Raw genomic sequence first — 20365 nt, 5'->3', positions numbered from 1 at the left:
GTGTTGGGGAGATGGGGTTGAACACTCAAAATGTGTGGTCTGAGGTCCCAAGGGAAATCAATCCACATGACCCGTAAAAGCAACACTGTCGAATTGAGAACACAATATTTTTCCATATCAGTATTAAGAAAATTAGTGGAAATTCAAATCTGATACAAAAGTGAAAGAATATATTTTCACTGAAACACTTCATACACTTGCAAACAAAAATAGTTGGTAGATTTAGCACTGTACAATACCTTCACTACACATATACACAGACATGTACCAACACATAATCACAACTAGACAGACATTACAAATATAAAAGATACACAAAATTTCCAACTTTAAAAAACATGGGACAGTATAACATTTTCTTAATTAGATGCTGTCTTTGCTGTTCACAATAGTTTGACTGGGGTGGGGTAAAGGTAACACAAGTGTCATCTTTGCTCATCTTTACACTCATCAGAGACTGGACGGTTCTGTTGTTCAAATTTCCCCAAAGAGCTTGTTGAATTTTTCCCAGCACAGAAAATGATCATTCTACTGCATTGCTGTGAGGGAGTGTCAATTATGCTGGTTGGTGTTGCAATATCAAAAGATGTTGTAGACTCCAGATGATGGACTGCAGTGTGTGCAAAAAATAAATTTTAGTCTTGCAGGGGTTTGCTACTTTATTCAAACATAGTTTCATTTTGACATTTTATTTTAAAATATTTATCACTTGTACGTTATTCCAACTAATGACATAATTTGTTTTTGTTTTATATATAGAATGAAATTGGAACTCAAAGAAATGTTGCCACTTATCAAGAACTTGAAAATAATCTTACCACAAATGGCTTATACATTCTCATTCAAGGCAATGGTGCGTAATAACTTTTGTTCTTCAACATGAATCTATTTGGTTTACCAATAACTTCAACGACTTTAGGTTGTTTCACTTACCAATGTAAATGAGCCTAATGGGCTCTCCCACATCAGTCTTCAAAGAATTTAACACATTTTCACAGCCAATTAAGTAACCTGTGAAACGATGGTTGCTTATATGTGACCACCTTGTATTTTAATTGCATTTCTGATAAGCAGCTGTATAATTGGCCTCAATGACAGTTTTACATGGGCTTAAAGCTGGATCATTGACTGTTTATACTTTATACACGCTCAGGGTGTATACAGTGGTGGTCAAAAATATTTATCTTTCTTTTTCACTTTAGTCAATGATGTGCTAGGAATTACATACTTCTTTTTATTATTCTGGGATGCAACTTGAGAGTACTAACTGAAATTTTTATTGTGATGGCTATTTCCCTTGACACAGATTTTGACAAGCGACTGTTCTAAAAGTAACTTAAGTTTAATAAAGACTCTGCTGTACACGTATCATATCTAGCATAGCTTACTGCATTTCGTTCGCAGTTTGATAGTCATAATTGGTATTGGTACTGTATTAAGAAGCTGACTACAGAATTTACTTTTAACTGACATTCAAACTATGCATACTAAGGACACATGTACATACATACAGAGACACTTCCCTAGACTGGACACTGTTGGGAAAAAAATTTGACCATTTTTTTTCTACAGTGGCTGATCTAGGCTGGTCTGATGGTAGGATTTGAACTTGCAACCTTTTGGATGGGAGTCTGGTTCACTAACCACTGAGCCACTGCAGCTCCATTTATGAATAGGAAAATTGTAAGTAATGATATAAGCCTCTCTGGCCATATGCATCAAAACAATTTTTGACAAGTTGATTGTTTGGAGACAGCAAGTTATGTTAGGACGTGCAAGTCAGACTGAAGCTCTATGGAGATCTGAACAACACCTATCAATGTGATGTTCTGATGACCCTGTTAATTTCAATAATGTATACATTTTTATCTACATCAAAGATAGTCCCTTTTAAGCAATTTCAGGCTTTAAAATTTGGCATACTCAGACATTTAAATATAGAACGCACAGAACACTTTTTGATCTTGTTGTGGTCAAGGATGGACAATGTTACCTTTGAAACTACCCATTATCAAAACAAACCTCTATAGCCAACAATATGATATATACATATTTAAACTTTCAGAGAATGGGAAATATGAATCAGTAGACATGGCAAAGTTGATTCTTCTATGATTACACCTGCTGCTGGAGTCACACTAACCACATCCCTGCAATGCCTAAATAACAAATAATCTATACTTAACCTAATCTGAGCCATTTTATACATAAGACAGTGATATCTGTAATGCATATGTTACTTGATTGATGAAAAAGTGGACAAAATTGACCAGAATGAATTCCCACTAAAAAATCACTCACAATACAAATTTCCAATAAACCTAAAAAGCTAGGAGAAAATATGCAGGTGCTCATGCACATTTGTAGCCAACAATTAACGCAACACATGACCCTGAACATGTACAGCACAAATGTCTTTCCATGCTAGAACCATCCATTATGCATGCAATATGAAATCATGCATTACTGACATATGGAGATACAATGAAATAATGCATTGATGTCTATACCCCATAAAAAAATCATACAGTTTTGGTGTTGAAACATTTAAGTACCCATTTAAAATGCAAGAAAAGTGATGAACCGAAAAAAATGCAGAATGAACACTAAGGAAAAGATCTCAAGCATCTGCTTTGACCTCTAGCATTTTTCTCCCAGTCTGTCAACAGTCTACAGCATTCATATAAGAGTGATAAGGCCTCAAGCATTTGCATGGATTTCTAGCATTTGTTCTCCAGTCTGTCAACATTCTACATCATTCATATAACTGACGTAAGGCCTCAAGCATTTGCATGGATTTCTAGCATTTGTTCTCCAGTCTGTCAACAAGTCTACATCATTCATATAACTGAGATAAGGCCTCAAGCATTTGCAAGGATTTCTAGCATTTGTTCTCCAGTCTGTCAAGAATCTACATTCATACAACTGAGATAAGGCCTCAAGCATTTGCAAGGATTTCTAGCATTTGTTCTCCAGTCTGTCAAGAGTCTACATCATTCATATAACTGAGGCAAGGCCTCAAGCATTTACATGGATTTCTAGCATTTGTTCTCCAGTCTGTCAACATTCTACATCATTCATACAACTGAGGTAAGGCCTCAAGCATTTGCAAGGATTTTTAGCATTTGTTCTCCAGTCTGCCAAGAGTTTACATCATTCATATAACTGTGATATAAGGCCTCAAGCATTTGCATGGATTTCAAGCATTTGTTCTCCAGTCTGTCTAGAGTCTACATCATTCATATAAGAGAGATAAGGCCTCAAGCATTTGCATGGATTTCTAGCATTTGTTCTCCAGTCTGTCAACAGTCTACATCATTCATATAACTGAGGTAAGGCTCAAGCATTTGCATGGATCTGTAGCATTGTTTCTCCAGTCTGTCACCAATTTTCACCTTTCATATGTGAGAGATAAGATCAGCATTTTAAACACTGTAGCAAATAATGTTATATGAAACAATTTTTCAGTATTTAATGATAATTTGCTGACTTAACAATGGACTTAGTATCAGGAACATCTTTAATCATATCTTGCCTTGAAATATTTTATTTCTTTCTGTGTAATGAAAATACATTTACAATATGTACTTATACTTGCTATTAAAATGGAAACTAGTGATGGCTGACTTTTGTTTTCAGAACATTATCCAGTACTGTTGTTCAATATCCTGCATTTTCAAACTAAATCTTCAGATTTTGAATCTGTGTTTATGATATATATTTAGATGCATGTACTAACAGATTAATGAATGAATGTTATATACATGTACCATCTATATACATGTACCACTTGCTTGTCCAAGCATGGGTATAACAAACACAAACACTTATCATTAAAAGTCGAAAACAGAGTTTACCTCTTTTGACAATTTAATATAACCAGATAACCATATTTGTTATGCCTTTCAAAGACTTAATAATAAAATAATTATCTTACTCAAATTTGTCTTCCATTTCCCTCACAGCTTTTTCCATTTCATCGATTTTCATCACAAGTTTCTTGTTTTCCATTTGCTCCTTCTGTTGGTGAAAATAAGATTAAAAAAATGTCAAGTTTTATTGTTCAGACAGATGTATGATATTTTATACATTACCTCAATCCATATTTATTGCAAAATGTGCAAAGAATAAATAAATAATAAAACAAAGGACAAAACTACAATAGGCAATGACAGGAAAGCATGGCAATGCTTTATAATAAATCCACACCCAACCTTTAAGACTTTTCAAAAACATTTACTTATTAAAGATATCTTTGCCTGCTTGCAACAATACCCTATTTAGTGAAGCAAACATTAAGCTTGTCCCCAAGTTTACAACAGGTAAAACAGTGGTACAATTATTAGTAATCATTTGAAAGTTAGAAATTAATGTGAAAAATTAAACCCATAAAATCAAATGATATTTATTTCACAAAATGAATGACATGACATAAATGATTTAATGAAGCTAAAAGCGGGTCACATTCATTTAAGTTGCATTTCTGTTTGTCATATGAACTCCCATTATTTTAAAACACACTAATTTTTGAATTATGAAATCAATCTGCTTCACGTTTTATAATAATAATAATAATAATAATAATAATATTATTATTATTATTATTATACCATAAAATCATATATTAAAGCTGTTCCAATAAAATATACCTGTGTATACTGAGGGAAGGCAATTTTGATACAGATTAGTCACCCACAGATGAGATTTAGGATTAATTATCATTGTAAAAGGAACTCTTTGAGTAATAAGAGTACCTGTCATATATTTTAAAAAATGTACACTTAGCTGACACAAACTAGTCTCTGTTAGAGTTCTAGGTATTGATTAATGCTGATAAATCAAACACCTAAAAGGATAAATTTTGTGTGTGATTAAGATTTTTAAAGTAGATTTTTTTAAAATCAGTCATATCACTATGATGTCTGCCGTGCAGCAGTTTATAGTGATGTCTAGCACTGGAGCATCATATCACAGACATGTAGCATGATGTCCCACCCAGTCACATTATCCTGACACCAGGCCGACTAGTCCGAACACTAACCTCTTAATGCTGAGTGCCAAGCACGGCAGCTGTTACTATCATTTTTCTAAGTCTTTGTATGACTCAGCTGGGGTTCGAACCCATGGTGTTCTGCTTCCAAGGTGGATGCTCTAACCACTGGGAAACCGGAGCGATGGGATGAATTTTCCTTCTTCATATATGTGAACAGAACTGTAGTTCAACATGTGAACAGAACTGTATTTCAACATGTGAACAGAACTGTATTTCAACATATCAGTGGATGGTCCATTACATATTTATTTACATATTAGTGGATGGTCCATTACATATTTATCTACATATCAGTGGATGGTCCACTGCATATTTATTTACATATCAGTGATTGGTCCATTACATATTTATTTACATATCAGTGGATGGTCCATTACATATTTATTTACATATCAGTGGATGGTCCATTATATATTTATTTACATATCAGTGATTGGTCCATTGCATATTTATTTACATATCAGTGGAAGGTTCATTATATATTTATATACATATCAGTGGATAGCCCATTACATATTTATTTACATATTAGTGGATGGTCCATTATATATTTATTTACATATCAGTGGATGGTCCATTACATATTTATTTACATATCAGTGGAAGGTTCATTATATATTTATATACATATCAGTGGATAGCCCATTACATATTTATTTACATATTAGTGGATGGTCAATTACATATTTATTTACATATCAGTGATTGGTCCATTGCATATTTATTTACATATCAGTGGAAGGTTCATTATATATTTATATATATATATCAGTGGATAGCCCATTACATATTTATTTACATATTAGTGGATGGTCCATTACATATTTATTTACATATCAGTGGATGGTCCATTACATATTTATTTACATATCAGTGGATGGTCCATTACATATTTATTTGTAATTGAAAAGTTTTAGGGGCATCTTTGTTAGATAAAATGTTTATCATCAATTCTATTAAAAATAATATTCCAACTGAGAATTGACAATCTGTTTGTAAAAGTGACACTTAAATCTAGTCAGAAAAAAACAAATGAATTATGTTTTGAGAAAAAGTGACCTGGGCATAGCTATGTTTTGAGAATAGGGAGACTGGACTAATTTATCATTTATTTTTGAGAATAGTGGGCTTGATCTATGTTTTGAGAATACAAGGCATGGGCTGTACTCTCTTTGACAACATGGGGCCTGGGCTGATCTTTGTTTTGAGAATACAAGGCCAGGGCTATTCTCTCTTTGAGAACATGGGGCCTGGGCTGATCTTTGTTTTGAGAATACAAGGCATGGACTATTCTATCTTTGACAACATGGGGCCTGGGCTGATCTATGTTTTGAGAATACAAGGCCAGAGCTATTCTGTGTAGTAAATGAACCTGCAATCCTCTGACTGTGAGTCTGACCATTGATCATAAAAAAAGCAAATCTAAGTTTGACTGCATTATTAGTGCCCCACCTAAAGCTAAAACAAAATCGCCAAACACAAACTAATGTCTCAACTATAGTAAGTAGCAATACACAGGCTTATATTTGCTGACAATGATGGTTTCAATGGCAACAATATTAAAATGGTATTCCTACAATTTTGAAAGTCTTATAGCATGTTCTTATAGTGCGTACAAGACATATTATTCCACTTAATTATTATAAATACTAAAGCAGGCCTGGCTAATCTAACCTGTACAAGTTTTCCTCGTTGCATGGCAAGATCAAGGAGTTCATCTTTCTCCTTTGTAAGCTGCTGAATCTTGGTAAGTGCTTCTACACTGGCATTCTGTTGGGTCTCAACCTGATTTTGCAGCTTGTAATTAGCAGCTGAAAAAAGAGAATATATGGAATGCCAAATTTCGCTACCTCTGCATAAGTTGCTGTATAATTAAAAAAACATTAAATATGTTACAAATAAGTTTGAGGCATGGGGTCATTTGTCATGGAAAAGAATGCTTTTAATCAAACCAGACAACTGTAGCTACCATACCCGAGCTTGCTTTTCATTCATGCGTACCTATTGATAACAACACATTACTGAGGTGACTGAAATGTAACTGCTTTGATAATTTACCAGATAACAGCAAAAATAAGTTTGAACAAAATACTTTTTATGGAACAGATTCACTGATATAAACCTTAAAAGTAGGTCATATTAATTTTTTAATTTTTTCTATGTACTTTGCATATAAGACTAAATGATTGTTGGATCAAAGTCAAACCTGCAATGATGGTCACATGTACATACTAGCTGCATGTAAACAGAGATCAGATTACTGAAACATTTCTGATGCACAGAATATCTTTGATGAAGGGGCACCTCCTTATCAAGACTACTTCATGAGGGTACAAATTGAGAAAGATCCTCATAAGATATACCTTTATGATGCAACAAGGTCAAGGTAACATATTTTTCATGTTTCATCAAATCCTTTTATATAATCAAACAACAAAAATCATAGGAGTAAAACTGTCATAGCATACCTGGGTACTTGAATACCTGCCTGTTGATAATAACCCGGGTAATAAAAAGAGCAACCAGATACCCGTTAATTTTTTTTATAAAAATGTTACCAAGTTCAGATCAAAGACATCAGAAGTGAACGAGACGCAGAATAATGATTACAGTTCAAGGCTCATGTCATGTGACTATTGGCTCCTGCGCATTTATCCATTGCTGAACCTCTGTCATATTTCCTTATTTTCTATTTATAATAACTGTACATGGAACAGTTCCAGAAAAACAGAAGGGTTTCTTGATTGTGTAACCAAGTGTCACAGATTCATTATATTTTGATAAACACATATGTAGCAGACCAGTCAAAACTGACAAAAAAGGCACATATATTATGAGAAACAGGCTTTAATGATGTGACTCATGCACATATATTATGAGAAACAGGCTTTACTGATGTGACTCATGGATGTTATATAACTGAAAAATGTTAGAGGAAAGGGATTTTGTTAAACAAAAAAACATGCTGCATCAGGAAAAGGACAAATCAATAGCACTTTACAAATTTTGAAAGAAGAATTTCAGAGTGAAATGATACACCTGTGCCACGTATCGATACAAGTCATGATACGCGGCGTGCAATACAATATATATCAATACACATATGAACTTGATGGTCTTTCCATCTTTGGAAGGTAGGTGGTGCTCTTTCATGTATGTTGACATTCTTGGTTGTATTTCCAGTATGCAGACTACAGACATATAGTTATCATATATTTATAAGCCATTCTCATTGATGCAAAGATATCAACTATACTTTCAAACAGACTACCTGTTGTATGCTTGAGTTTTATCCAATGATTTAGGCCGTTTAATTGTGGATCCATTTAATTCCCTATGATGTGTATAACGTGAATGATTTGAAAACATATTACATGTACTACCAATTTCATGTCTCAGTTACACTTTAAAGACATTACGATGTTATCTTAAAAACAAAAGAAATAATGCAATATCCTTGTGCAAAGAAAATCTCATCTAAAACAAATCTGGGTAATGGGAATAAGGTTGAATACCAAAAAAATCTATCACATTTTATTTCCTGCAGATGCAAAAGACTGCTGCAGCCACAGGTACTTTTATTTGTTAGTGAAAAAAAACTAATGACTACACCCAGTCCTATTCTACAATTAAGGTGATAAACTTGAGCGGTTCGAAATCTGCCTCATCACCCATTCTATGCTAATTTCATTTATTCCATCAGCACCTTTATTCACTTGTTAAATATCTGCATAATAAAGAGAAATTCCAAATCTGTTTCCCATGTACTATTTAAGGAGAGATGATGACAGTATTTTATCTTAAGGGAGACCTCACCCTTTATCAAAGAAAAAAGGAGGGGGATGAAGAAATGGTCATAGGTGAATAATTATTTAAACTTCAATACATGTCTCTCATTCTTCCTGCTCCACTTTCTTATAGCTCTACTGAAATCAAAATCTTTGACAGATGTCACCTCTAGTTGTATAAGCATTAATCTGTTAATTCTGTGCATACTCTGCTCCTTTTCTTTGTTTCAATATTGTTCTGTGCTTCTTTCTGAAGGGGCATATACATAACTAGCTTTGTCAACTTGAATATGTTGGGAAACTGATCTTTGTGACTTTTTTGTACAATTTTCCAGAAATCATTGTCTTTTGGATACATCTGCTCCAAAATAGGATTTTTCACTAACAAATTTCCTTTGTTAAATCAGTAGTTCACTGACTACTATGTTAAATTTCTTATCTGTTCCATAATGCTGAATAAGGATATTCAGTCCATCAATGTTTGTACTTCTTAATTGCATGTTTACACCCTAATTTTATTCAATTTATTGTAACCCTGATATAGATACATGTGTATGGTTTTGTAGCATATGATCTGCAGGGCAAATCTGATTAATTAAAAAAATGAAAACTGCATTATACTTTTAATTTTCTGTATTTTAAATAGGCTCAGTATTCTGCCCTTTGTTCATTTAATTTTGTAATATCACTGAAAGGGTCATGCCATCTATTTTTTGTCCATCCAGCAGTTTTCAAATGGACCAAAGGAGTCAAGATACAATTCAAAGTAGAAACTTTGCATGAAAGTGGTCATTAAATGATGAGTAAAGTACTTCATTATGTATGTGAAACACGATTTGAATGTACAGTATATGGTGAACATACTTATGGGTTAAGATAATTAACATGAAATGGGAGGGGCAGATTTCAAACCATGCCACTTTGTGTTAACTTGTAGATGGCAAGTAGGCATTCTTAAATAATCTTTTTCACTTTTATTAATAAACATAAGTGACTGTGACTGTGAATGCTGTTTCAGATGGATTGCAATTTTACAGAATAACAAGGCAACTAATAATAATTATTCATGACTGCTGAACACTAAAATAACATGCATAAAGTATCATTTTGTATGGATTCTCTGTCTCTTGTACCAATATGTGAATCATTTCAGCAAAAGTACATCAATATATCAATAAATTGTTTCATCCCTAGGCTAGATGTAATACAGGATTAACCATTCAGCAAAAGTTAGACATGCAGACTAGTTAAAGTGAGTGTTATGCTTTAATAATTTATCAATTGGTCTATACTCTAATACAAACTATTAATTCACATGGATTTAGCCAATCTGTGACAAGAATTTGAAAGTAGTAAAAATAAATGTATGTTTTCCATAAGTTTTCTGTAATTATGGCATGTAATATATAGATTGCTCTTCCTTTGCTCAGATTATGCTATACTGCCACTTATATTAGTACTAATATTGCTTATACCTCTCTTGGGTGTTGGCATGTATAGAACTACAGCAAAGCAGTTCAGGTTCACATTTAATACAATTTCCCTTTGATCAGGTACCTGGGTAACCAATCGTTAGGATATACGGATATCTGTTAGAAGTTTCCTAAAATTTTGACAGCATTACATAGGAAATATACCAAGGCAACTCCTCCATATAATTTTCTGTGAATCCAGCCTTTTGGAGTTCTCTGGATTCATTAAAAGTATATTCAGAATGTGGAACTAAATTCATGAAAAAGATAATCCAAGAATTTATCCATCACACAGAAAATCAAGACACTATCACTATCCATGTCAAAAAGTCATCCACCAACAGTTAAATGAATTTATGATGAGAAATAAATGCAACAGTTTAAAAAAATTTATGATGAGAAATTTCCAGCTATACAGTGACTTAGTGTTACATGGGTATCTGTACAAAATAAGTAAACTGCATGAAAATTAAGCATGTGTTCTTTATTCCCATCAGCCACTACCATTTTAATTAAAGAATGTATGCATGTAAAGACAATTCTAGTTACCCAGCTCAAAATGAAAAATGGGAACACAATTTTTCTGATATTAAAGACAGCTTAACATCTAAAGAGCCATTTCTGCAATTCAAAATACATGTACATGACCCCATGACAAAAATTACAATATATTAAGAACTTGTTGCTTCAAACTTCAGAACAAACTGGAAATTAAAACTGTAATAACCAAAAATAATCAATGAAGATGTATTGTACAATTTCAAAGACTTTGATACAGTAAAGCCTGTCAACAGCAGCCACCCAGGGGAAGAAGCATAAGCGTTTTGAAGAAATACCATGCACCAAATACCAGTAATATTATTATTATTATTATTATTATTATTATTACTATTCAGAAGAAACATAAAAGACATGTATATGTTGTTTTCTCCCAAAGTTATGTTCCACACTGTATCCAGGTAACTTTAATCCTTCATATGCATTAAAAAATCACTGATGCTTGAACAAAAAACATTACTGATCTTGGTATGGTGTACCATGACAAAACAGTTAAGTTCACTACCAATTAACATCTTCTATATGACTGACAAACAGACTCTTTACTTGACCAGCTAGCTTAAGGAGGAAAGTAACTGGTGCTCACACTTTAAAATGATATCTGGTCAATCAGCTTGCATTCATGGGAACTTAAACATAGTATTTAGCTAAAAAAGTTGTATCCTTTGAAAATTTATTATTAGATCCAAGAGCTGTACCCTCTGAGAATGTATTTTTATTAATAGTATTGTTATTAATTATATATTTCTATACCTTGGCCAATTTAGTTTCTGCAGACATCTTTGCATGCAAATGAATGAAAAACAAAGGTACATCAAGAATAATATTGCAAGGTCATACTAAATATACAATTTACGTCACCATGACATAACCTTTCATGCCTTGGTAAGTTCATTTAAATCTGCACATGGGACTCTTTGTCTTGCCCTAAAATCACATCAACAAGAAAGAAATAACAATTCTACACACAGGAAAATGTCCCTAGCTCCAGCCTGTCATGTTTAGCTGGAAAGAGATTTCACCATGACCTTTTTGTCTCTTTCTTAAAACAATAAAGTAGTAGAAATACTTCACAATTTAAACAAAAGGGAGGCCAATTACTGTGTGCTCACTGTATGGACAGCTGTAAAACTTTATATTCCTTAAAGGAGTATTTATTAAGTAACTCGTGTTTGTGTGTGTGTGTGCATGTGTGTGTGTGTGTATGATTTGGATTTTTAACAAAGCTTTAACACCTTTTCAGTCATATTGCTACGATGTCTGTAGTGTGGCAGTTTACAGTAATGTCTAGCACTGGGGCATGATGCAGCAGACATGAAGCATCATGTCCCATCCAGTCACATTATCCTGACATCAAAATGACCAGTCCTAGCACTAATACTAATAACATTTTTATAAGACTTTGGTATGACTCAGCCGGGGCTCAAACCTGTGACTTGCCACATATCAGGTGGGAAACTCTAACCACTTAGGCCACTGGAATGATCTACATCTAACCATTATAATCTGTGGACATCAGTGAAGAAATGGCACAAGTTGACTGCATTTGTTTAGTTTATAATAGCCTTCCCTAACATACAAAATGAATTTTGGTATGCTGATATGCAATCGCAAGCAAATCTATAACTGAAGACAATGGCATATCTTCGATTTTGAAACCAATGATATTTGATTTATATAAAAGTTGTACTCCAGAATAGTAGCCAAATGAAGTAACCTGTGAACAACTAGATTCTCTCATTGACTGTAAGAAATAAATACATTATTAAGTAGTCCCATACAAACCTTTTAATCTTTCTTCTACATCTTGAAGCTTGCTTTGTAAGTTTTTGATGTCAGTTTTATACTGCTCTTTTGATGAGGCCAAATCATTTCTCAACCCTTCTTCTCGATTCCTCAACTCCTGAAGCATCTGTCTGCAAAAGAAACACTTCATCTTATTATGGATGAAATTTCGATATGAAAATCTGCACACTTTTTTTAACGGTAACCTTCTCAAGCAATAATGAACAACGAGGTGCAAAATAATATATAGTGATAGCAAGACTTTTGTGATGGCTGTCATGATGGCCATATTGGATGTCAGATCAACACCATTTAAGACCAACTAGACATAAAAAAATGTCTTCTGGTGAAAACCCCATGTTTATATGATTTTCTGTTCACAGTGGCAATAACAAGATTTTTAACACATTAACCTAGTCTGGAGCTTTTTGTCATTTTTGCCTGAAAATCGAGTAGGAAACACATTTTGAAAGCTATTTCTGAATAGACTCAAACTCCAAATCCCCGGTCATCTTTCAATAACATACTGCCTAGTTGTGTTAGAAACATCGTTTTTCATTGGCTATTTGACTTGAACATGAGCAGAAGGGTAAAAGTTGGAGTTCTGTTTTTTTTTGTTTTTATTTGCCAAACGGAGCCATTATTTTTGTATGGAGACCACTCTTTATTCCAAATGCCCATCTTATCCTACTTTTTGCAAAGGCTCATCTGTCTGTTTGCAGTTCATACTGGTTTGCCTTAGATCTGAGACCAAAAAGTCTAAAATCCAGACACAAAATCGGATTCCGGCCATGGGCGAATTTTGGGTAAAAAAAAGTCGTGTCCACAAAATGAGGTATTTCTATCTGTATTTTGTAGTGTAACTAGATATTCCAGATTATTTCATATCATTGTAGAGCTACATCTGTCTACCTTTCTATAATAACACCCACTTTAGTGTATCATGCATGACCATGATGCTTCAGTGCTCGGCAGTAGGCTACTACCTCCTGCCGGGGCCCCGAGTGGCCGAGTGGTCTAAAGCGCTCTTCGTTACGGATCACTGCCATCTCACCTCTGTCTGCGGCGGTTCAAGTCTAAGATTCAGCCAATGTGGGCATGTGAGAAAGCTTGTCAGTAGCTTCTCGTGGGTCGGTGGTTCTTTCCAGGGTTTTCCGGGTTCTTCCTCCACCATTAATACTGGCCGCCATGTATTGCCTATCGTGCTGAAAAATGGCATTAAACCCCACAACAACAACAACAACAACCTCCTGCCCCATAAAGTCATTGCTACGGGTTAATGTGTTAAGATGCCTAGATAACTAGACATCACAAGAAGTCTTTTAGTGATACCAATTGTTTATATGACCATCTATTCAGAAGAAGCAGCAAAACAAGATCTTAAGATGTCCACCATGTTGGCCACACTGGATGGTTAAGCAGCACAAAGTAGACCTTGGAATGAATGTGTGTATAAAGTTTCATGGCAATCCTCCAAGTAGTTTAATCAGAGTAACAATAACAAACTTGTGGAAATGGATGGACAGACAATGGATGACAGATAACAGGCTATCCCATCTCTTCTGGTGTATGACCAATAGAGCTGAAAATGCCTTCTCTGGGATATATAACTAAAGCTGGGTTACCTGATTCTTTTCCTAGTAGCTCAGGGAAATTTGTTGGATCCTTAGTAAGCAATAAAACAGTGTGAGATAGATGAGTCAGCAGCTCCTTATACAGTGAAGTTGCTACATTTTCTTTGAAAAGCTAAATGAACAGTGTTCTCTCAATATAACACAAGTCTTGGGAGCCCAACAAAGTGCCTAGTTACAAGTACGGCCACCTTAAACTGAAGTATCTTATAAGCATAATAGGATGTGTGGTACAAAAACCGTAAATATGATTTCCCCTAGTAAAACCCAATTTCAACTGGTTCTCATCAGACAAGAACCAAAATAAAATTTAATTAAGTAAACAGCAATGATACAATGTAATTAATTCAATATAATGGAATCAATACCCATGTCTGTTTTATATAATGGATGACATTATACTGACATTGAGTGACTAGTATACCTGTGTTTTGCCTCTAAGGAAGTGTAATGCTCCTTCATTGATTCAACTTTCCTGTCCAGCTCCTCAATAATGGCATCCTTTTCTTGAATAGCACCAGAAAAGAGATTTTTTTTTTCCTCCTTAAGCCTTGCATTTTCATGTCTTAGTTCCTGATTTTGTCGTTTGTATTCATCCTTGAACCGAATCATTTCCTCGTGGTTTGAGGCAAGTTCATGAAAGCGTTTATCAAGAATATTAAATTTCCTAATCTCATGCTCAATTTGATCTTTAGCACTGTCACGAAATTCTGTCAGTTCCTTGTTGATCCTATCTAATGTACCCATTCGAGATGTGGCCTCATCAGCCCGCTGTTTTAAAATCATGATTAGCTGACTTTGCTCATCAATTCGTGAACGTAGCATTGCATTTTCTGTTTTGTCATCTTCAGAGAGAGAACGCAATTTTTTAAGACTCTCATGCATGACTTCAACATCCTGAAATGAGAAAAACTGCATTTTGATTCCAATATGGAAGATATATAGCAAAAATATTTCTTTATATTAAATCTGGAAAATAGGATGTTGAGCAACCTTTAGTAGGTGAATTTAGTAGGTGAAAGACTGACACAATTCCAAGAGTTTCCTAAATTCACTATGGGAAATGAAATCCTACTGTTTAGGACATTATGTCTTGTTGCATATAGTTTTATCTGATCACACAAAGGTATGAGAGTGAGCAAAACCAATTAAGAACATGCATTGTTACAGACCCATGCTATAGCCTTTAACAGTCAAGGTCATGGATGGTCATGGCTGGATTATTGTTAGTTAAGTCTATACAGTATGTAAAATGTTTCAAATTACCCCAAAGTCAACTGCTATTCCACTAACACATGTAAATTCAGCGCATTGTTTTGAAACAATCAAACCAAATTTTCACCATTTTATTGAACACTTTAAACCATAGACATTAAATTTCACTGATACACAATAAAAACCTGATCAAGTTAACTTTTTTGTATAACATATGTACTGCCTTGAGGGGTAGTCTGCTGCTACTGATGTATTTGTGGTTCATTCTCTCCGTGAGAAATTCAGCTGTAAATCAATTGGCACAACAGGGTTATATAAAAGGTCACAGCTGGGCTGTAAAACTCCCTCACAGAATATTATGGAGAACCCTTAAGTAAAATGTCTTCAACAGACACTAAAGGAGCATAGCAAGGACTTTTACTGTCCCACAAAACTTGGGGATGCCAGGGGTAACTCAGTGGATTCCAAGGGGCTGAATCAATGCACTATGGCACTTTCCTTGACAGATCACTCATAATCTCACCTCTGTTAGCACCTATAATGTGCTTAAAAATGACATTAAACCCCACAAAAGTAAAAAACTAAACCAAAAATCAAAACAAATTCTGATCCCAAATTTCAATTTTACAGTTTTAAAAAAACCCAAACTAACTTCTAAATTGGAAATATGTTTTAGCTGCTATATTCCTGACACACAATGAACCAGACTGCTTATAGTTAGTGAACACTGTAGTAGGCTTATTGGTGAGAAAATGTCCCAATATGGCATTAAAACAATAGTGACATGAGCCAACACAATGTAGCTCAGACAATAGGCTACTCTTAAGTCATTGCACCGTAAAAAGAGCCAGCTTTTAAGGTAAATTTTTAACAACCAAATGCTTACAAATCAGTCATTTATGAAAGTTTACATTTATCTTTATATTATATAATTGTGATTAATGCTATTTGTCTGTTTAAGTGATCAATTGAACATTGTTTTTTAATTAAACAGCTTTTGATGCCATGCTGACATTAATGGTAAAACAGTATTCCAAAAGTCAGAGTCATTCAGATGATTTTCAAAGAAGAAAAATCACACATTTAAGTAACCATGCTGTCATTTGTCATCAGTTGCATATCAAGATGTCAGAACAACCAGCTAAACATCATCCTTACAGAATAAAATAACTCTGATCCAAGAATATTTCCTATAAAACTATGTTGAAGAAACTATGTGGAAAATTTGGTATAGGATCATTATGAACTATATGGAGTATCTGAGCATTATGGATTCCAAAGGACTTTTAGTGAGGTTGTAAAAGTATCTCATTCCTTAACTGTTTCTTGAGACAATGTGTTTCAATGTGGAACAACTGTATTTATTCATGTGACTGGGTCTGAAATTTGGAAGGAACATAACTTTGTTCAGCTAATTTTTCATTAAATGTTAAAAAATAAACAGCTTTCTTAAGTTTATTTACTCGTACATGGACACTTACACAGATGTTCCCTCTCTCTCTCTCGACACAAAAGCGGTTGTATAAAGATATTTTTTCATATCTAGAAAACCTGCATTAAACTAAAAACCTCTCAAAAGCAAAAATTAAATTTGGTTCCATGCATTTTCTATTTTGAGTGTGTGTGTGTGTGTGATTTGGATTTTTAACATAGCTTTAACAATTTTTCAGTCATATCACTACAATGTCAGCAGTGTGACAGTTTATAGTGATGTCTAGCACTAGGGCATCATGCATCATACTGCAGACATATAGCATGATATCCCACCCATGGACTTTATCCTGACACCAGACTGACCAGTCCTAACATTAACCTCTTAATGAATGCTGAGTGCCAAGCAAAGCATCTGTTAGTACCATTTTTTAAAGTCTTTGGTATGACTTGGCCAGGGTTCAAACCCACAACCTCCCACAATGGAGGCAAATGCTCTAACAACTAGGCCACCTGAGTGGTGATTTTCTATTTTAAGGGGTTTGACAATATATGTATGAGGAACATTATCTATATATATATATATATATATATATATATATATATATATATATATATATATATATATATATATTAGTTCTCCATACAATAGACGTGACCATCCTATCTATATTGTTGCAGAACTATGATGGACTGATGGCAGTGCAAAATAGGTAGTTTACCCATTTTATAACCTTATTTCTTTTCTTCCTTCTTTCTTCCTTTCATTATTTAACTCTTGTTTGTCAATTCCCTATGTCATTCAAATATGCAGCAGTCCAGATTTTCTCTTGGCTTTTGTGTTTAATGTTTACTTTCTGCATGTAAGTTGTTTCTTGCCCTGATGATTAACCTTATCAATTTGACACGTAAGAAGTGTATGTGTGTGTGATTTGGATTTTTAACATAGCTTTAACAATTCTGCAATCACTACAATGTCTGCAGTGTGTCAGTTTATAGTAATGTCTAGTACTGGGGTATCATGCCACTGACATGTACTAGCATGATGTCCCACCCAGTCACTTTATCCTGAAACCAGGCCAACCAGACGCAACATTAATCTCTAAATTCTGAGCACCTAGCGAGACAGCTCTTAGTGCTATTGTTTTTAATACGTATTTGGTATGACTCGACCAGGGTTTGAACCCATGACCTCCCATATCCAAGACAGATTCTCTAATCACTAGGCCAATGGAGTGGTGAAAAAAGGTGAAACGTAAGGAAACTGTTTTGTGTAAAACTGATTCTTACAAGTGTGCACAGCTGGAGAAACAGTGGTCCCTTTCTATAAAGCAGCTCAAATTCTGGTTGAATTCTTTATTCCATTAATCTACCATAGTAAATGTGTAAGGAAGCCTCACCTAAAACATAGTATACTTTAATGGCTTCAACGAATGACACTATTTAGGGACCACTTTACATGGACTTTTTATTTGTACAATAGACATCTCTACACAACCCTAACTGGTTTGTTACATCAAAACTTCAGACAGTATACAAGAGTATGCAGACCAAACCACATAAATGTACTAGCATATTGAGCCTACCTTTGGCTGACAAACCATCTGACCATTGATAGTTACAGAGTACTCCATAGTAAGGTAGATACTTGTAGTGACTCAGATTCTAAAGGTTACAGATGCAGTGAATCCAATTTATCTCTATTACAGTTCTGCAAGAGTGATACATTTCAAATACAATAATGAAGCAGAAGTAGCAAATTATAAATTATAAATGAAAACAAGAAAAGCTTTCGACTGCATATTCACTGCTTCATATCCTGCAAGAAAGACTGTGATATGTAAACAAAGTGATGCAAATGTACTGTATAAAGAATTAAGGTTTCTATTCTCATTTGCAAATAAGTTCTTGAATAACCCTGGAAAAACTTGTGATCATGCCTAAAATGTATGTGGAGTTGTAATATGTAATAAGGTGTTTACAGTTTGCTCACCTGGAGGTGAATTTACTTAAAAGAAATGTTATAAGATGCATAAAAATGGATTGAGATATTCCGCGAGAGTTTTTTTTTATAGATCGTCTAAATCATTTTAACCCAACGATTAAATTTACTTACACTGCATCTAGTACGCATTTTCATTTTTAGATGTAAGTGTAATAAAAAATATTGATAACACTATCTCTACAAATATTCATATCAAGGAAACTAATATCCACCAATATGTAGAATATTCTTCATGTCATCCCATGTAATGAAAAAGCAGTACACCATATAGCCAGACCAAAGATACTGATGCATTATTTTAGATGATTGTTAATTACAAAATTTGTTGAATAAATTACAAACATATTTTCAAAATAGAAATTATACCACACATATAAATGATTCTGCGTTGAACAAAGCCCATAATCTTATTCAACATGAGGCTTTAAACACAGCAGAATGTAAAATAGAGAGATGTGATTCCTTTCACAATACCATATAATCCTTCATTATCTATTCATTACCTAATATAATAGGTCGTATAATTAATATTATAGTCTCCTAAATTTATTAAGTAAAACCAGCATAAAATCACTTTACAAAAATAAACCAATTCTCACTTATAAAAGACCCAAGAATTTGCAAGATTTTCTAATTAGAACTGAGAGAAAACTATTCTGCATGCATGGCCACCATGCATCTATTTTGCCAGATTCTTTATTTTGGCCGTCATTTTGTATTAAGCAGTATTTTATATATCTGGTCATATAATTTGTAAAATATACATATATGGCATGTTATACATGTTGTTATTGCTTAACATTTATCCAAGACTGTAAGATGTACATTATGTACATTAATCTTTAGCTAATGTAAATTGAGTATTATTACATAGCTAACTTTTGTCCATGACTGTAAGTTGTAAATAGAATGTTTACATAGCATTTGAGTTTGGAACATTCAAAGTCCAGTCTAGGTTATAATTAGATTGTAATTTTCTGCTGGAATGAGTCATATCTAGGTCAAGTGAAAATGTATATAAATGCAGATTTGATAAAGAAATAATTCATTTATGTTTTAGGTCAGTCTGTGGGAATCAGAGTTTACAATAAGATATGATTCTAGACATATTATTTGTTTAAAATATTCACTGCAATTACTAAAGTGCTCATTAACTTTTGGATTAATACACCATTTTTATTTACAAGTTCATATTTTTATTCAAATACACAAATGTCAAAGGTGCTAATCTGGGAAAATACCTTTGATCCTATTTTTAAACAAAAATTGGGCATGTGCCTATTTTCTTGCTTTAATGGCTTTATTTACCTGTATCTGCCTGTTCATCAAAGTGAAGTAAATGCCAGAATGTACCTCTCCATTTATTTATTCATTCATATCTCATGATATATCACAATTGCTATAGTTGATAACTGTCATGTGCTCTA

The 20365-nt window shown here is 33.8% G+C and overlaps 1 protein-coding gene across 1 annotated transcript in view; it reads right to left on the bottom strand.

Moving 5' to 3' along the window:
* LOC149776241 (coiled-coil domain-containing protein 89-like) overlaps positions 1 to 20365 on the bottom strand; it is a 33996-nt gene that overhangs the window by 11818 nt on the left and 1813 nt on the right. The window contains exons 2-5 of the mRNA XM_089942645.1: positions 14712 to 15184; positions 12657 to 12787; positions 6728 to 6864; positions 3938 to 4020 (exon numbers count right to left, since the gene is read on the bottom strand). Coding sequence (XP_089798771.1) covers positions 3938 to 4020; positions 6728 to 6864; positions 12657 to 12787; positions 14712 to 15184 — 824 coding nt within the window. The remainder of the gene's footprint in view (positions 1 to 3937; positions 4021 to 6727; positions 6865 to 12656; positions 12788 to 14711; positions 15185 to 20365) is intronic.

This window comes from Sinohyriopsis cumingii, chromosome 18 (genome assembly GCF_028554795.1).
Source record: "Sinohyriopsis cumingii isolate HCF-2022 chromosome 18, ASM2855479v2, whole genome shotgun sequence".
NCBI lineage: Eukaryota > Metazoa > Mollusca > Bivalvia > Unionida > Unionidae > Sinohyriopsis > Sinohyriopsis cumingii.
Note: the sequence above shows the minus strand (reverse complement) of the source record. Positions and strands in the feature narration are given on the sequence as shown.